General features: G+C 51.7%; 1 protein-coding gene across 1 annotated transcript; it reads right to left on the bottom strand.

The window, feature by feature from the left end:
* Positions 1-1,540: 1,540 nt before the first annotated feature.
* Positions 1,541-15,705, bottom strand: CHGA (chromogranin A). Its single transcript, XM_075427302.1, has 8 exons — positions 15,524-15,705; positions 14,832-14,878; positions 10,710-10,803; positions 10,220-10,288; positions 7,994-8,092; positions 5,916-6,413; positions 5,005-5,468; positions 1,541-2,028 (listed from the first exon to the last, which is right to left on the bottom strand). Exons 1-8 carry the CDS (start codon positions 15,567-15,569, stop codon positions 1,945-1,947), a joined length of 1,401 nt encoding a protein of 466 aa, XP_075283417.1. The 5' UTR covers positions 15,570-15,705; the 3' UTR covers positions 1,541-1,944.
* Between the last annotated feature and the right edge of the window lie 3,011 nt (positions 15,706-18,716).

Below are 18,716 nucleotides of genomic sequence, written 5' to 3'. Positions count from 1 at the left end.
TGGACAAGTTCTGCCTGCTGCCGCCATCCTGCGTGGAAAAACTTGGGTCTAACTCTGTGGGAGATGGCTGTGTTTCTGTGGTGGGTTGTTTGGTTCCTTGGGGTTGGTTTGGTCTCTTGGTTTGGGGGGTATTTTCATATTGGCGAGGGTGGGGTGGGTGGCTGAGGGTTTCTGTGAATTTGTTGTGACATGCAGATCTGAGTTTGCAAGCGGTTGTATGGGTGATGCTACTGGCCGAGATGCTGCGGCAAAAAAAAAAGAGGAACTAAGTACAATATTCAAATTAAAATTTAAATGAAGTATGTAAAATGTGACTTTTACAGCTGCGTTAACTCCCTAATCACTGGCGTTTGAGTACTGTTTCCATGGAGCAGCTTTGGTTCCCTGAGGTTGGTGAGGGTGTGATCTCCTCGGGATGGGGTTGGCAGACTTGCGCCTCGCCCCAGCTCCTGCCCTGTGCCGGGGCCACTTCTGGGCTGTGCCTTGGCCTCGCCGCCTCCTCCCAGCGCCGTGCGGCGGCCGGGGCTGGAGGCGAGGGGACCCTGCCCGCTCTGCAGCCCCCTGCCCCCCTGGGGAAGCTCGCCGGGGGCCGGAGGAGGCCGGCTCTGGACACCCACCACCCCCCGCACAAGGGGACCCCGCATGCCCGCCCCCATGGCAATTCACTCCGCGGGCCAGCAGCGCTGATGTTTTCTGCAGAATAAAGGAGTGTGTGGAGTTCAAAGCCTGGCAGCCGCTCCCTGAGCATCTTGGCTGCTCTGCAGGCGATGGGAGACAGCTGAGCTTCGGGCTGGGGAGAGGGATACAGCCCTGGCAGCGGGGAGCTCTTTCCCTCTCCTGCTGATACACATAGAAGGTCTAAAACCTTATGGTCGGTGTTCAGAGACTTTTGAGGCCAGCTTCCCCCGTCCTAGCACCACACGGTGCTCCGGCTGGCGTGCAGCCTGAAGCCCAGAGCATGGGGAAGGTTACTCTGATAGTGCTGTGCCGGCAGGCCACCACGGCTCCTGCACAGGAGGGACGTCCTCTCAGAACCGCGCTTCACCTCTGAGGGAACACAGACCGGTAGTTTCCCTCACGACGAGCCGATCTGGTACTTTTTTTGGTCTTTAGCCCACTTGTGCATTGTCCAGATAGCTTTACTCGGTCAAGTGTTGCCCCAGTGTTTAAATTTCTAAACTGGTTTCCCTCTGGTCAACCCCATGTTGATCGATGAACTGTGGATGTGACCGCGTCTCAGTGAAGCACCCAGGACACCCAGCACCGGGGCGGGCAGGGAGAGCCCCACAGGGCTCGGGGCCTCGGGCAGGCGTCCTCGGTGCCGGGCCTTGGCAGGCAGCAGCGCTGGAGTCCAGTCGGGAGGGAGACGCCACCACGACATGTCTGAGGTGAGGACAGGCCGCCATTCCCCCCACCAACCCTCCGCCAGGACCGTGCAGCCCTGCAGCGTGCTGACAACTGCGACTGAAGCTGCCGGAATAAAGGAAGGAACCCACTGCATTTTTATTTTTCCTTAGATAAATTTTTTATATAGAATATATTACAGTCAGAGTTCTCAGCTTTTAATCAAAAGATAACAAGTTATTGCAGTTTTTTATCCAGTGAAACTACCGGTGGAAGGAGAACTTTCTAGAAAGCTGTCTTGTCTTTTAAAAAAAAGAGGGAAAAAACCCCCACCCAGACAGAAAATACACTTGTGGGTCGCGCTTCGCGCCCACCGGCGCCCAGCTGGGCGGGTGGTCATCCGTGTGGACAGGGGAGCGTGAGGTGAAGAAGCGGCGATGGGCACAACACTACGGCGAGGGAGGCAGGCCTGGGCGCTAGCGAGGTCAGCTTCCTAGGCACGATGCTTCTGCTCCGGCTTAGTTGCTTTTAAATCGGGAAATGGAAACGCGGTGGTGAGGAGGAGGGCGGCTTTCGCCTGCGTGGGGAGGGCTGGGGCCCTCAGCCTCGCCGCAGCTCGTGCAGCTTGTGGGCGACGCGCTCCAGCTCAGCCTCGATGGCGGCCAGGCTCTCCAGCTCCTGGTCCTGCAACGAGAGCCCAAGACACGTGTCAACCTCATGGCCACAGGCTGCCCTCACCCCCAGAGCTACAGAAAGCCTTGCCTGGGGCTAGTTGTTGTTGGTGGTGCATGGAGTTTGCGTGGCAAGGTTTTGGTAGCTGGTGACTACAGGGGTGGCTTCCATGAGAAGCTGCCAGAAGCTTCCCCCATGTCTGATAGAGCCAGTGCCAGCTGGCTCCAAGACACTGCTGGCCAAGGCGGAGCCCATCAGTGATGATGGTAGCGCCTCTGGGATAACATGTTTAAGAAGGGGGGAGAAAAAATCCTGTGCAACTGCAGCAGGAGACAGGAGTAAGAATACATCAGAGAAACAACTCTGCAGACACCAAGGTCAGTGAAGAAGGAGGGGGAGGAGGTGCTCCAGCTGCCACAACAGAGATTCCTCTGCAGCCCATGGAGCAGATCACGGTGAGGCAGGCTGTGCTCCTGCAGCCCATGGAGGTCCATGGTGGAGCACATATCCACCTGTAGCCCATGGAATTGACCCCACACCGGAGCAGGTGGATGCCCCATAGGAAGCTGTGACCCCGTGAGGAGCCCCATGCTGGAGCAGGCTCATGCTAGGACCTGTGGACCCGTGGAGAGAGGAGCCCACACCAGAGCAGGTTTGCTGGCAGGGCTTGTGACCCCGAGGGGGACCCACGCTGGAATCAGGGTGCCTGTCACCTGCAGCAAGTGCAGCATGTGCCCCGTTCATGGAGGGGACAGCAGTGTCCCCTCTCCCCACGCTGCGTTGGGTGTCCCCATGCGCCTCCAGTACTGGAAGAAGTGGGAAAACAGTGACTAAGCCATCTGTTGAAAGGCTCAAGCTGCCCGTTGCTTGGTGGCCTTTCTACAGTGGCTCTTGTGTATCTATGCTGTCACCTGAAGCCATTTTATTTAGTGCTGGTACCCAAACTCAAGGCTGTGTGGCTTTTCCTGAGCTCTGGTCATGCACAGCCAGCCCTGTCTCACTGCCAGACGTGGCCCTGCCTGTCCCTCACAGCTGTGTCACCCGGGGCTCGGGGCAGATCGTTGCCCACCCAGCGCAGCGGCAGGCTCTGTGGGAGCAAATTTAGGGCCATCGGTGCTAAAATTGCCTTTTCCTGCCGGCAGAGCTGAGGCAACGGCCCCTCTCCCATGTGCAGGGAGCAAAGCCGTGCTGCTGCCTGCAGCAGCCGCCAAGCATGGGCCAACGCTGAGCCGCTGGCCTGTACTGCATGTGGCCAGTGTGAAAAAAATTAAGTATGTAAAAAAAATCTTCAATTTTCTCGTCCCTGAGCTGTTTTCCTAAACAGGGAAGAAGTCGCCCTGCCTCTCCACAGGGCCCTTGGCTCGGCCTCTGGGGAGGCTCCGGCTACAGCAATGTGCTGGCAGCCCAGGGTGCCCGCCGGCGCCCAGGGAGCCAGACCGAGCCCGAGCGTCTGTTTCAGTGCGTTTGGTTTGAAGCAGCCCAGGAGCAGCCAGCTGAAGCTCACCTTGCTGGAGGGGAGCCTCAGCTGCAGCTGGAGCCCCCAGAAAGCAGCAAAATAGTGCTGAGATCTTTCGCAGTGCCTGGAGAGAGGAGAGGCCAGCTCCAAGCCAGTGCCCCGCACTGTGCCCACGTGCCCCAGCTCGCTCCTGCCCAGCCCTGCGGGCTGAGCCCCAGTGAGTGCAGGGGACAGCACTGGCAGCCCCCGGCTGTGCCCACGCTGGTCTCACCGGCCAAGCCACGCAGCCCTGTGGCCCAAAAGCCAGGAGGGAGGACAGGGTGGCAACTGCTCTGGCAGAGCCAGAGCCTGTTCCTTCCCTTCCCTCAGTGGCTGTCTGACGCCTCAATCTAGGCCCCACCAGAAAGTCTTGTCTCAACTGTAAACATAGCCATTTTGCAGCCTCAACAACCTCCCTCCCTGTTCCCCTTCGGAGGCTGAGCCCACTACCTTGCAGACAAGGTGCACCCCAGAGCCGCTGGCAGGGATGGGTGGGGAGCAGCCTCCTTGGGGGAGAGACCTGGGACGTGAGCAGATGGTGGCAAGGGGACAGATGGGGTGGGTGTCCACCTCCTCAGCAGGGACCTGCTGCACCCCTGCTCGGAGCCGAGACGCTTGGCTTTGCTTTGCACCAGCACAACTGGAGGTGCCCCCTCAGCAGGGGATGCTGATGGGCAACCTTTAGGCAATGTTTTGGTGCACGACTAAGGGCAGAGAGGGTGTTTTGGGGGCAAAAGGGCTGCAGCAAAATGGCTTCCCTCACCCACTGTCCCAGTATGTTCCTGGGCACCGAATCGTGGCTTGTCCCAGGGCAAACACCTGCAGACCCCGTGCCCGGCCCTGCCATGCAGCCCCCTGATCCATCCCAGATAAACATCAGTGCCTGGAGCTGGGCCTCAGCACAAAGGCAAAACCACCACTCCTGGCTGCCGGGGGAGATGCTGAGCTACGGCACAGTACCATGCGAAGCATCAGGGAAGGAGGTCTCTGATTATGGAAGCCTGGCTCAGATGTGTTCATGGATCTGTCATTTCCTCTCCAACACCCCAGCTCTCTCACCACAGCTGCACCCCGGTTTGCCTCTGTAGGAGGTCTGACACTACTCACTCCATCCCTGAGCCAAGGAAAGCCTTCCCTTGGATTTGGAGGGGCTTTGGGACACAAGACCCAACCCCAGGCTTCAGAGACAGCTCTGGTTACCATGTCCAGCACAGACCAGCATGAAAGTTCCGTCTCGTTTTTAAGGGTCTCTGGGGCAGGGAATGTTTTTGCACTAGTCACTAAAACAAGGAAGAAAACCAAAGGCACAGCCAGGTGAAAATCTCAGTAATACCTAGGGCTGAAAGACTAAAAGGTCACCAAACATCTCCTTACTGTCACAGAGAACCAAAGCTGGCTGCATGATGCCAAAGTACCATCCAAATCTCCAAGCATAGTTTGGATTCCCAAGCAATAACCATGTGGAATGTATTCTTAAGCCTATGTACACCAACCTCCGTTCTCCTATTAGCGCTGCCTTCCTCATCCTTTTTTTCTTCAGGCATGGGAGCAAGCGGGAAGCCACCTTCACTGCTGTCCTCCTTTGAGTGACGCTTCCATGACCTTCTCATATCTTCCTCTGGACTACTGAAGTCATATTTGCGGGACCTGAATGCTATTTTCATGGACCTGTCTGGGTCTTCCTCACTATTGTTTTCCTCCATGCGCTTCTTAGATGTCAGCTGCTTGGCCAGCTCATCCATTTTGTTCCACCTCTTGGAGTCTTCCCACTCCCTGGAGGACTCCTCCTCCATCTCCTCGCTTTTTGCATCCCTGGGCTGGAAGGTGTCCTCCTCCCCTTGCATCCCCTCATCCTCCATGCGGTGCCTTCCTCCTCTCAGTGCCCGGGGCTGCTCTTCCTCCTCGTCCTCCTCAGAGCTCCGCTCGTCTTTGCCAAATCCCAGAGCATCATCATTATCTGAAAAAGCATTAAACACAACAGTGAGCACAAGTGTTTACCTGGTTTCACTCTACCTTTGAACCAAGCCTTCAGGGGTGATGCAATGTGGGTTTCCTGACTTCAGCCCATTTTCCCAGGATTCTGGAAACAGACACTCTCACATTGCCATGTCAGTAACAGGGCTTGGAGGCAGCAGTCAAAAACTACATAGGAAGTTCAAGAAAAAGAAATTAGTTGTCCCCAGGTGCTACGAAAACTGAGCAGCAGGCAGTGAGGCAGCCTGTGCGTGGGCCCACACAGTCAGGTGCTTTTGAGGGGGGATCTGGGTGGCTGTCGGCACGGGTATTTCTGTAAACCCGGTAAGCACCTGCCTGAACTTTTAGGCTTTAAAGCCTCTTATCTGTCTGTCTCGGTGCTCTCAGCTCACCCCAGGTAGGAATCAGTGCAGTTGGCTGGGATACGTACTGTCGTCTCCCTGCATCTCCTCAGCCTCCTCGTCCTCCTCAGCCAAACCAAATGACCTCTCTGCTTCTGTAGGGTCCTCCTCTGCAGTATCATCTCCTCCATCATCCTCCCGCTCCACACGGTCCCCTGCCGCCTCCTTGCTCTCCTCCTGGCCCTGCCTGGATGGCTGCTCTCCCTCATCCTCGAGCTCCAGGCTGTCCCTGGGGCCTCTGGGCTGCTCCTCTTCATCCGCTTGCTGCTGCTGCTCGTCCTCGCTGAAGTCTTTGCTGATGTGGTTGTCCAAAGTTTCGGTTCTCTGGGCATCCTCTGCACCCTCAATCTCGTTGCTCTCCACTTCTTTCTGATCCTCCTTCTCTCCAGGGTCAGCATCTCGTGGCCTGGGCTCCCTCTCCTCTAGGCTGTTTTTTCCCTCCTCTCTTGAATCTTCATTTTGCTGGGTTTTCTGTGCTGCCAGAGACCCCACGGGCTGCTCCCCTTCAGGGCGCTCGCCTGCCGCATCTGCAGAGGGAGGAGCAAGAAGCAACACCTCTCCTGAGAGCTCATTTCACAAACAGCGAAGCCCATGCATTGCTCAGGGAGCTTCAGCCCCGCTCAGCAATCTGCTTAACCAACCCATGGATCCTTTCGTAAGTCACTTCCACATATGCTTGTGTTCAAGCAAGCCGATGCTCTCACTGGTGCCTGCTCTCCTGGAGAGAATCACAAGGCTGAACTCAAACATATGCTGCAGTGCTTTGCTGCGGCACAGTCCTCATCACCATCTCTTGAGATGCCAGTGACAAACTTGCCCCGCATGAAACCATATCGCCCATAAAATGAAAGGATTTAGGAGTGTAATAAGGCACTTGCACAGCTCTCCCTGCTCTGGGTGCTGTGCTGACATCGCATCCTCATGTCTCCCACTGGGTTGAAGAGGGAGTCAGCACAGCTGGAGGAAGCTGGGGCCAGCTCTGCGTCTGCAAAACAACCACTCAGCAAGAGCTTAATGTGGGCTGGGTATTTGCTCTTCCTCATGTCACAGACTGGCCTCTTTTAACACAATCAGTCAGCCATAGAAATCACTTTGCAAAAGAAAAGATGGAGAGAGGCAGGCTAAAGAGCAGTGGGAAAAGCCAGATGGGTGTGGAAAGGCGGGTGCAGCCCCAGTCAGGGGTGAGGGGGTGCAGAGCTGGACACACAGGGCTGGTGACAAGCAGTGACACCGTGCTGGTGTCACTGGGCTGCCTGCGGGCCTGGATGGCCCGACACACCATGCTTCATCCTCGTGCAGTCTCCACACTGCTGCAGCAGGAGGTTCGGGTCTGCCCTGGTAGGAGGGACAGCCAGAGCCACCCCTCCTCTCCACTGGCTTTTGGCTGTGCTGGCTGCAGCAGCAGCCCCCGGGGGAAGCTTTGGGCTGACTGCATAGCCGTGGCTCAGCCACACGGCCCAGAGCCCACTCAAGACCTTCTGTAGGGGTTTCGCTGCTGCTGGACAAGAAACCATCTCACCTCACATTGGCATCGTCTCTTCCTGACGTGGAAGAGGGAAGGGGCCGAACCCTCCTTTCCGCTACATTGCCTGTCTCTAGCCAGGCCATAGAAACCTAGTGACAAGGGGAAATCCCAGCTGAACGTGGTCTTTCCAGGTGTTTTTTGTGGGTGTGTGTGCTGTGTATATCCCAAGTTCAATTTTCCCCTCAGAGACCCATAACCTAGTATCTCTGATGCCTGGAAAAAAGGGTGGCAGGAGCAGACCCAGATCACGCTTGCCTATATCACTGAGTCTCTCAGGACAGGGTTTCCCTGGCTGTGACTCATTTTAAGCATTAGGAGTGAGTGCTGGCTGTTGGCAGTGCATGGAAGAGATCAGTATCAGCTTGGTAACTTGACCATCACCATAGCTATAGCTCAGAAATGACATGTCGTTTAAGCTGGTAAATAAGAACAAAGCAAACACCAGGTTGCTTGTGTGTGTCAGCTGCAGCATCAAAGATGGCTAAACGAGAAGCAGATGGACTTATCAAGGCTGCTAGAAAGAACATCCTTGTTTACGGTCTGACCTGGATTTCCTGGGGGGGGGGGAGAGCTGACACTGACCTCTCTGCTTGTTCTTGTCGTTCTGGCTTTCAAGGACTTCGGAAAGTTCATCTTCGAAGCCACTGTTTTTCTTCTGCTGATGAGTTCTTTCACTGGCACCTGCGTCAAGTAACAAAAAGTAGGGAAAGGCAACAGCCCATCCTGTGTTTCAGAAAGCAGAGGTAGGAAAATAGTTCTGTGCCCTTTATAGTTCTATGCGTATTTTCTACCATGCACAAATCTGGCAAAGGGGGGCTGTGAGGTGAAGTGAGACTAGAGGAGAAGTGAATCAACTGCAGTAACAAAGCCACCATCAAAAACATCATCTGCAGGAAAGAAAAAAGTCTCTAAGCAAACAGAGGAGCAGGGTTGCTAAGAAAACTAATATTGATGGAGAGCTAGGGAATAAGAGACACTGAACTGCGGCGCATTGAGGCCAACAAAAGACTTAAGCATTGGAGTATTGAGGGATAAAAATTGCCTCCTGCCAGATGCTGCCCATGTACCTCTGTTGAGGTGAGCACTGAGAGGCCCCATGGTCTCCGCCTGTCGCGGGGTCCCTGTCCCTATCCCCGGCGCGCTGGGAGGGAGAAGCAGCATTCATTCCCCCTCTGGGGGTAGTCCGGGGCCCCAGGTCTCCACACCTTAGCCTCTGGGATTATGGAGCCAGCTCGACAACAGCAACACCCTGGAGAAAGCGGTGTCTGAAGGAAGATGTCTGAAGGCAGTGCTTGCTGGAGGCCAGGACACAGCTGTCCTGGCAATCAGCACTCCCCAGGCCACCCCATCCCAACGGGATCTGCAAGCCAGGCAAGCCCTGTCTTAACCCAGCTCACACCCTGCTTCTATGCCTTAATGCAAAGGCAAGAGCCAACACTGCCTGCCCAGCCCTCTCTAGCCCAACACTGGGCAGAGCTGAGTGAGCTGCGCTCTCCAGCCTGAGCAGGATCAGCTGCAGCCAGCACAGAGGAGACCAAGACAAACACCTTTGCTTTTCCCTTGGGCTACAAGACCTTCCATCCTCGGTCACTGTGATCTGTAGATTAGAGCTCGCATTACCCCAGGACAAAACAGTGTGATGGGTCAAGCCAAGGCAAGTGTGGAACAAGATGCACCTCTGTGAAACAAGTCCCTTCACGTGCACTCCTTGCTCTGTGTCTGATAGCTGAGTGCTCCCCCTCACAACCCTGGTGTTCCCAGGCAGTAACATTCCAGTGCACTGAGGAGGCCCAGGTTTCTTTCTTCTGGATCATCAGAGCATCCATGGACCCTATCTGGGATCACTGTCTGGCTGGCCTCTCCACCAGTGGCAGCTGGGTAGTGACCAAACCACAGCTTTGGGAGCTGCATGGAGCTCTCTTCTAATCTTGACTTCCTGAGTTTTCCCTCTCCCTTCTCCCTGTTGCCTCTGTGGCTTCCCTGCTCTGAAAGCAGTCTGGTGGCACTGTCTCCCAGCCGGCCCTGGCAGCCGTGCCACACAGGAGCAGGCCACAGGGATGCCCTGGCAAGTGAGGGCTGCCAGCTGGGTAACCCCAGCGAGAAGGAGGAGGTAAAGCCAGGAGCTCCTCTCCTTGCAGCCTGGGGAGAGTCCTGTGGCAACCTCAAGCAGACCGCCCAGGCAGAGTGACCTGCACTGGCTTTGAAGTAGCAAATAGCTCCTTTCCCCCTTGCACACCTCTTTGTTCAGCTCTGTGCTGCTGCTGCTCCCACATCGACAAGTGGTGAGCAGCCCACATCTCTCAAAACCAAAGGAACTTGCATTCAGCCTAAAGAAGCCAACAGGAAAATCCCCATTAGCTCAAAGATGCTTTTGTTGGGGTCTTTGAGGTGCAAGTCCTGCTCAATGCTCAGTGAGGCTTCCCTTCTGCCACACTTGGATTTAGTGCTAGACTGCACAGTGAAGGTTATCTTGTCTTTGATTCTACTTTGGGGGCTTGTGGTTATTTACTGAATTAAATTATAGTAATTTCCTTTTAGAGTTCTCCGACCCCAAAATGCCTATATTCTACATCACCACCTAGTTACACTGACAGTCATTTAAATCATCAGATGCATATTGGAGTTACTACAAGCAAAATTCCTGTCCCCGCTCACACAGTCCCTACTGGAGGTCCTGGAACTAGATTTCCTAGGGCACATTTATATGATGTCAAATTAATGTAAATTAAACCAACCAAATGAAAACACTATGAAAGGGGCTACAACAGATGAAACCCCTCTTCCCAAATAACCACAGTGACACTGTACCTTGAGCAGCAATTTCCTGAAGTTCCTTCAATAAATTTTGGTGGCGAAGGATAGAAATGATCCGTTCATCTGCAATAGGGGAGACTTAGTACACAAGGTGGGCAAAGACAACCTCCCCCCACCCCTAGAAAATGAAAAAGAACCCCAGATTCCACCTCCCTCTTTATTTACTCTTTACTCTCCCCAGCCTGATTTGCTGCCACATCTCTTAATCAGGTGGTTAAGATGACAGGAAGGTCCCATGAAAATCAGGCAGCTTCATGTCACCCAGCACTCCCCTGGCCATGGTGCCATCATGATGCATGGTCTGTGCCCAGCAGCAGCTCCGTCCATGTTTCTGGGGCCTGGTGCAGCCCGGTGGGGTGACCGCGAGGAAGGTGAGTGTGTTGGGGACCACTTGTCAGGTGCTAGAGCATGTGTCAGAGCAGAACAAACCCCTCCTTGCCAGATCTGCTCTTGCTGATACCCAGCATTAAATCTGAGCCTGTACCTCCTCTGAGTGTTTCTAGGCATTCCTCGCTGATCGGCAGGGGGTTTGGCTTTGATAAGGTATCAGAGATGACCTCTACAATGCACTTCATCACCTAGAAAGAGACAAAAGTAAAAATTAAAGCACAGCTTTTTTGTGTTTTTTTCCTAAATCTATTTGTTATGAAGGCTAAAACACAGCAGATGATGGCGCCGATCATCTTACTTTTCTGGTTGAGCCAGAACTGAATGTTCGGCTTCTGTTTTACCTCCCACAGGAACAGAAGGTACCTCCTGAAACTGAGAAGTGAGCAAATGACACAGAGCAATGGTAAGTGCTTCTTCAACGTGACGCATGCTTCATCTGAGGGCCTCACAACTCCAGCCCACCCCAGCGGCTGGGTACATCAGGGCATTATACACAGATACAGGGATATATACATAGATATATGTATAGATATATGCATACACACACCCATAGATATATACAGAAGTCTCAACCTGCCTCTCCTAAAAGGCCTCAGTGGGAGGTCATAGACAGCAACTAGTTGTCACAGGTGACCTTGAAATCTCGCGAGCTATTCGAGCCCTGAGAAGGGCATCCTAGTTAGACTGCAGCCAAGCATGGAGGGCAAGGTAAGGCAAATTGTGCTTTCAAATACAGATAAGAAATACTGCTCTCAAGCCCTAGAGAAGGACAAGACACTGGAGAAGTGTTTGACCTTGTGCTTGAGTGTTCAAGCCATCTGTTATAGACTGGAAGAGCTGTACGCTGAGGCAGGTCATCTGAAAGCAAGGAAGTTCCCTCACTTTCCTCCAAAGAATTTGCAACTGCCTGCGGCAGCTTCCCAAACAGGATGAACTCTGGGCCTGCCCTTTCCAGTAGCCCTTTTCTTCGGTGTAAAATGATAAGCATTATTTATCTAGTTTGTCACTTGTACTGAGGTTGCAGACCTATCTCTTCACCCATGCAGCTGCAGCACCACTGGGATCACCCAGTGCTTTATGTGTGGTAGGAGGATGAAAGCCAGAGGTGCAAAGGCAAGGTGGCACCACTGGCAGGGGTGAAGGCATCCTCGCCACACTGAAAGACACCACCAGGAGCCCTGCTGTGTGGTCGTGGTAGACCCAAATGGTTGCACAGGAAAGAAAGCAGCATTCACTACAGTCCAGTGCAGGAATCAGGCTGTTTAGTTCAAAAGGATGATTATTTGTGAAGCAGCCCAGAAAGTATGCAGGGCTCACAAATGCCTGAGGAAAAAAAAGAGGTTAAATTGAAAAAAAAAAGGATACAAGTAAGCCTTGGGGGCCAAAGATTCACTCACTAAACCTCTTTCTTCTGATGATTTCTGTAGGCAGCCCTAAGAGTCCTGACCTCCCTCACAAGGTAGCATTCTCAGGAGAGCAAAGCACTGTGGCTGCAGTAGAAATTAAACACAAGTCATCAGTTCCCAGTCATCTACAATGTTACTCATTCAAGCAATCAGATATATTCATTGACCAGCTGGATGGGCAAATTTTCATCCTGTGTAAGGATAGAATTCTGCTTTTGCAGATCACAGCCCTAAAATGCTGAACTCTTAACTATTTACACAGTTTGAGGGGATTGCCTGCTGGATTAAAAATGTTACAGGACAGATCTAACAAAAAGAAAGCAGGGAAATTTCCCTGATATCATTCTCCTACACCACAAGCAAGCCATTAATATTGATTCTAGATGACTTTGAATCACTTCAGTCTACTGTTAAATGGAACAAACTCCATATTCTGATACTTCCCTCCCACATTTCCTAACCTCTGGAGCCACTTATTGCCGCAGTACTCAATGCATCTTCAGAAGTGAGGTCTTTCTCAGCATGAGAAATAAGAACCTCGTCCAATGAAACACTGTATACAAGCTTTTTGAAGACTTCGAAGCTGATGTATGGTCTTTGTCTGAACACAAACACGTCAGTCACCATAGCAATACGACCAGCTCTGTGGAGAAACTGTGACATAATGAAATGAAGAGTGCAGTCATTCCACAACACTCTCACTGACTTTTTGTAAGAGTAAGTCTTGCAGAGTGAGACTTCACAAGGTCATGAAATAACAGCCTGCATCGGGAAATGAAGGAGATCCTTTCCAAATGAATGTAATTAATCCAGTGCAGAAACTCAGACTGGAATTCTACCATAGCTATCCTCTAACTGTAAGCATGTAACTAGATCCTTAAGAGCTGCTCATGCTGTTCCTGCAGAGAAATCTCCAAAGGACCATGTCCTTACAAGGACAGACTTCACCACTTTTGAGCTCGGCTGTGCTCAGGCCCTTCTGAAATGTGTGCTTGTTAGTGGGAAATAGTGTCCTTCGAGCACAAGAGTGGGCAAACACAGAGATATTGTAAATGCTTTGGTTGTGTTCAGCTACCCATGGAAAGCCCTTCATGTAAGGGAAGTCTGATGAGCTGCCCAGGAAAAGCCTGCAGATGCTGACTACCCATTTCGGAGCCCCAGGCCACCCACAAATGCTGGTGACACAGAGCACGTTGAGAGCAGCATGGTGTGCAGGCAGAGCTGCGGTGCTCACTGCAGTACCCATGTAATGTTATCCCTGCCCTGATCTGTCCCGTGAGACCATGACATCCTTCACTGAAATGCTGTGTCTCAAAGGGCAGTGAAGGTGGAAAGGCCCTAAAGGCTCCTTCCACTTGCAGCAAAAATCGGAAGAAAGGTGGTCTGATTTTTCTCTCAGCTAGAGCCTGTGTCAGTGCAGTACCCAGGGAGGGGACAGGCTTGGGACACAATCCTTCCTTGGGGCAAGTATTTCCCTGGACTTGCACCAGCTTCCACAAAATCTGAATGTGGCATGCTGGGAAGTGCCATATTTTACACGTAGAATATATTGAGGAATAGATCTCACATGGATAATTGTGAAATTAATGGACTGTCCCACCAGATGCCCAATGAGCATCCCACTCTGACATGTCCAGCTGAAGGGGCAGGTGCCCACCCTGAGTCCCTTTTCTCGGTCAGCAGCACACAGCCCGAAGCAGGCACCCAGTGCCTCACAGCTCATGGCTCAGCCCCAGCGAGGGCTAAGCAGGCTAAAGGTCTTAACAAAGCAACAGGTCTCCATGCCCTGGCACATCTGACAGGAGAGAGGGAGGCGTGCCTCATGGCGCTTGCACTGTAGGTAACAACGAGTGGAGACATTGCGCAATGGAGCCTGTGGCTGTGTGACACGAATGTGCCCTCCCCTACTGCTGCCTGGGGGAAAACATTATGTGGCTAGAAAATTTCAGGTAACAAAGATGTTCAAAAAGTAGGAGGGGAAAGGATGGTGTTTCCTTTCTGGACCTTAATTTCTGCAGAAGTCTTAATCTGGGCAGCTGAGAGATCAGCTCATCTGAAAGACTGTAGGCGTTAGAATATCAGGAAGGAGAGGTCTGTCACAGATCTACGCAGGCAAATACATGTATCCAAAGGTGCCAAAAGCCTGTTGGGAGCGCACACATTTGCAAAGTGCAGCTATGAATGTCAGAGAGGTATGACAGATGTATGCACAGAAGCTTATGAAAGAAGGCTGGAGAGGGCAGCCAAGACCCACACCACTTGTAGACATCCAGACAGGCTCAGCGGGAGCTGAGGACAGATTAGCAGTCTGAGATATAGCCCGTTGCCTGTTTTTCAGGAACATGCATATTTAAGTAACACATCACACACATACAAACACAGATGTATACACACCCCCAAACACACACCGTTCCAGCAATCCCCTTTCCTGAATCACATCTCCCCCTGCTCTCCCCTGAGTCACCTCCTGTTGGGAGCTTTGAAAAGTTGAAAGTAGGAGGACTGGGGAGGGTTATACCCAACCTCCATCCCCAGCATCACCATTCTCCAGACAAGCTTGTTTAGTCCCTCTGGTACATCCTGAGGGAATTCTCTCCTGCCCAGGTGTGCAGAAGTGGATTCATAGTGGGTAAATGCTGGTAGGGAGGGAGTGGGGGCAGACGGATCCTTCTGTACGAATCTCATACAAATCTCTGGCACTTCCTCCAGGGATTTTCAGCAGGGGCAGCCAAAAGCCAGCCAGATAGGTGGAGGTTAAACATCACATCCCTCAACTTCACTCGCCCCTTCCACCACAGGCCCATCCTTACCTTAGTGTCCCGTTTCTTCATGTCGTTTGTCACAGGAAGGGAGATTGCTATAAAATGAGGGGAGGGCAAAAAAAGGGAGCTTGTTATTCACCTCTACTGGGAGACAAGCAGAGAAATCCTTTCCTGATAAAGATGAGAGTGAAGAAGAGGGGCATCTCGCTCTGGTGGAAGTGGTCCTTGGGTGCAGCAGCTAGATGTGTGCATTGTGCCCCCCTCAGCCTTTCCCGGGGAAGGGAAGGGAAGGGAAGGGAAGGGAAGGGAAGGGAAGGGAAGGGAAGGGAAGGGAAGGGAAGGGAAGGGAAGGGAAGGGAAGGGAAGGGAAGGGAAGGGAAGGGAAGGGAAGGGAAGGGAAGGGAAGGGAAGGGAAGGGAAGGGAAGGGAAGGGAAGGGAAGGGAAGGGAAGGGAAGGGAAGGGAAGGGAAGGGAAGGGAAGGGAAGGGAAGGGAAGGGAAGGGAAGGGAAGGGAAGGGAAGGGAAGGGAAGGGAAGGGAAGGAGTCCGCAGCCTGGCAGTGCGTGGGGCAGTGACCTTGCGGCGGCCGCTGTCCGCGGTGCTGAAGGGGTCGGGGCGGTCCCTGTCCGCGGTGCTGAAGGGGCCGCTGCGGGAGCGGAGCCGGGCGGGGGCAGCCCTGCCCGCCGGGCTGAGGGCGCCGGCAACGGGGGGGAACACGGACCCCAGCCCAGCCCCACTCACCCGGCACGGCCAGGAGCAGGGCGGCTAGCAGTCCTGGGCGGCTCATGGTGCTGGTGGGACGGAGGGAGAGAGGCAGGGGCACAGGGTGAGCCTGTCCCTGGCGCGGGGGCTCCAGGCGGGGTGCCGGTGCCTACGCCGGTGCCTTGGCTGAAGATCCCAGACGAGGCACTGCAGCAACCGGCTCATTTATATATCTCAGCCCCTCGGAAATGACGTCAGGAGGAAGCCACCTCCTCCTGTCTCCCCCCTCCCCTCGCACACAGACATCCCATCAGCCTACACGGCTCGCGGAGGCTGGAGGAGCGGCCGCACGCAGGATCCCCCGACCCTCCCGGCTGCCTGGGAAAAGGATTCCAGCAGCAAGGTGTCAGGCTCCAGTCCCTCCATCTTCTCACGCTCAGCAGGTGCAGGAAGGGTGTGTGTTTCCAGGATATCACTTTTCCAGCACCTCGCCCAACACCAGCTATCTACAATCAACTCTGTGTGTGTACTCTCTCTGTATGTACCAGCAGTCAACAGCCAGAGCCACCTCACGTGTCCCGGCCAGCGTAGCCACCAGTGGGTGGACGTGCCCTCTAGGGATGCCCTTGTCTTCCACTGACCACAGAAGGTACCTAAGCAAATACCTTAGAGCAGATGCTGAAGTTTTTAGATGCCTGTTCAGCACCTCCACAGAGGATAGGAGTGCCTGTAAGACTGGTCAAGAGATGATAAGTCCCAGCTATTTTATGAAAGATTTTTAAGTAGTAAGATATCATTTGGGGTAAATAGCAATGGCTTGTGGGTCTGTTGCTCAGCTATTGTGAGTCTGCGAGAAAATTTTACTAGGTTGCTATCCTTTGTTCAGTGGTTCAGAACAACCTATAGCATCACCCTACACCCTCACTGCTAGGCACTCCAAAGTTGAAGTAACCAAGATTACCTGGTCACTAGTTTCCATTGACAAGGGAAAGAGAGGAAGTAACAAACTGTACCACTCTCTAAGTCACAAGCATTTCCGTGCTCTTGACAAAATGGCTGTCCGCTGTTTGGATGGAGTGTCTGCCAGGTCAGACAGCTGGATTCTCTTTTGAAAGTGACTCCAGTGCTTCTGTAGGACAATGCTTCTTTAGGAACTGCACCTCTGCTATTCCATGCTATCCCTCAAGCAATTTCAGAGATCAAAAAACACCAGGCACTTATACTAGAAAACCAAATTCAGAAAAATACACTGTCGTCCTTCCCCACCCTACCTTATTCTGCTCACTGGGGAGTCCTGCACCCAAGGAGCTACAGAAAACATATTTGTTCTAAGATGACAAGAACTTTTCTGTGAGATCAGGGAGTACAGTCTGCACTATAAGTTTCCACCTTCTCTTTCCATATGCATACAGAAATGTGCTCCCAAATGTATACTCCCAAATGTCCTCTAATATCTATCTGATTTAAATGCATGCTTCAAAAGGGACATTTGGATTGTAAAAGCCCACTCATACAAAATCAAAGTTCCCCTTGTGTGTTGCATTTTCCATTTAATAGCAGAGAAAAGCTGGAAATAAATTGATCCTCTGAACAGTGCTTTGTGGATGAATTGATTGATGGTTAAATGTCTATAAGACCATGAAATGAACACCCATGACAGTTCTTGTTGCATGGGGAAGATGCATCCTCTAGGAATAATAGATATCTTTTCTTTCTGGTTGCAGTGTTGGGGCTTTTTTGCGTGTGTGTGTGTGGTGGTGAATTATTTATTGGAAGGTGTGTGGTGGGGTGTTGTATACAATGGCCTTTTACTCCTTCAGAATACACCAGAGCATTTTAGTCTCTGAGTCTCAGATACTGAACAATATTAAGCTTGTTAATTCCTATGTATTCCTAAGAGATAAACAGATTGATCTGCTTATCAGGCTATGTCTACCTAGTCAATATTTACTTATCCTAACATGTAAATGTTGATCTTATTAAGACAATAAATAATAAATTATCTCTAGTTCTAATCTAGTTTCTTACATGAAGCCCATTTCTTCCCTGGGGCCCCTTTATGAGAAATGTAACAGGATATGTAGTGCCGATGACTATATTTTTTTCTCTCTTTCTCAAGTTGTGGTCTTGCATCCATTAAGTTCATTGCAAAGGAGAAACTAAATGTTTTCCAGGTATGGCATGAATTCTCCCACTGTAGTAGCATATAATGGATGATGAATTTTTCTACTTCTTGCTCTAGGAAAAAATATATGAAACTGTTAATCCAGCAATCAGTACTTCTGCTATTGGAATTTGTCTCATTAGGCACAGATATATTAGGAACTGCCAAGGTAAAGCATGTCAGGGAAAGATTTATGTCAAAGTGCAAAAGTGATCAAATAAAAAAGTGGAAGGTATTCTGCCACTCAGAGAAAGAAAATGCCAGAAGCAGACTTCAAGGGAAAAACAGGTCTGTGAGTCTCTGAAGTAATTTGTGTTTTAGTACATGGAGAACAGGAGTAGATCTTTAGTGGGTGACAAAGTGGTGATGATGGACATCTCTGACCAGTTCCAGTCTTACAAAAAAGCCATTTATGTCTGTAGAGAGCAATTCCGTTTTTCCTTATAGCTGCCCAATTTCTAGTGCATTGAAGTGTGGCGAGAACGTGGAGAGCCATATACCATTAACTGCCTGTGGTCACTAACATAACATGTGCAGGCGGACAGGGAGATGAGTTATTGTGGTGGGAAAAGGATATTTGCCTTCCTAGCCTGAAAGGTGATTTGAGAAGATGGCAATGGCTGGCTGGCTGGAAAGTAGACACCCAGCACAGCTGCATTACCCATGCTCTGAGCTGAGCGAACAAGAGGGCCAGCCTGAAAGCCATATTGGTATCTGAACATATTCCTATGCATAAGGTCATTTGCTCAAGAGATCATGTGGCTGAAGTGCTATTCTCAATCAACATAAGAAAAATATTTTTTCATTTCAAAATTTAGGAACTAAAAACAAAGTATCTGGCGTATGGCTCTGAGCTACTTCGAGAGCTTTTGTCCTCTAATTTCTTGGCTGAAACTGGGCTAAGAATTCACCCTTTTCCTGTGCTTGGAAACACTGGCACTGCATTTCAGACTGCTGTGATTTTACAGATCTGGGAACTGAGGCACAGAAAGAGGAAAAGTGTCATTTTCATAAACATATCAAAAAGTCTTGAAGCCAAGGCACAGCTATTACCCACACCTTAACCAA

Source organism: Opisthocomus hoazin, chromosome 7 (assembly GCF_030867145.1).
Source record: "Opisthocomus hoazin isolate bOpiHoa1 chromosome 7, bOpiHoa1.hap1, whole genome shotgun sequence".
NCBI classification, from domain to species: domain Eukaryota; kingdom Metazoa; phylum Chordata; class Aves; order Opisthocomiformes; family Opisthocomidae; genus Opisthocomus; species Opisthocomus hoazin.
Note: the sequence above shows the minus strand (reverse complement) of the source record. Positions and strands in the feature narration are given on the sequence as shown.

What these genes read in the sequence shown, in the direction of transcription:
- CHGA (XM_075427302.1), bottom strand. Translation starts at nt 15,569, where the DNA reads ATGAGCCGCCCAGGACTGCTAGCCGCCCTGCTCCTGGCCGTGCCGG. An exon ending in TCAGGAAATTGCTGCTCAAG is followed by an intron (nt 8,093 to 10,219) that starts GTACAGTGTCAC and finishes TACTTGACGCAG; the next exon opens with GTGCCAGTGAAAGAACTCAT. An exon ending in GCGCTAATAGGAGAACGGAG is followed by an intron (nt 2,029 to 5,004) that starts GTTGGTGTACAT and finishes CTCTCGTTGCAG; the next exon opens with GACCAGGAGCTGGAGAGCCT.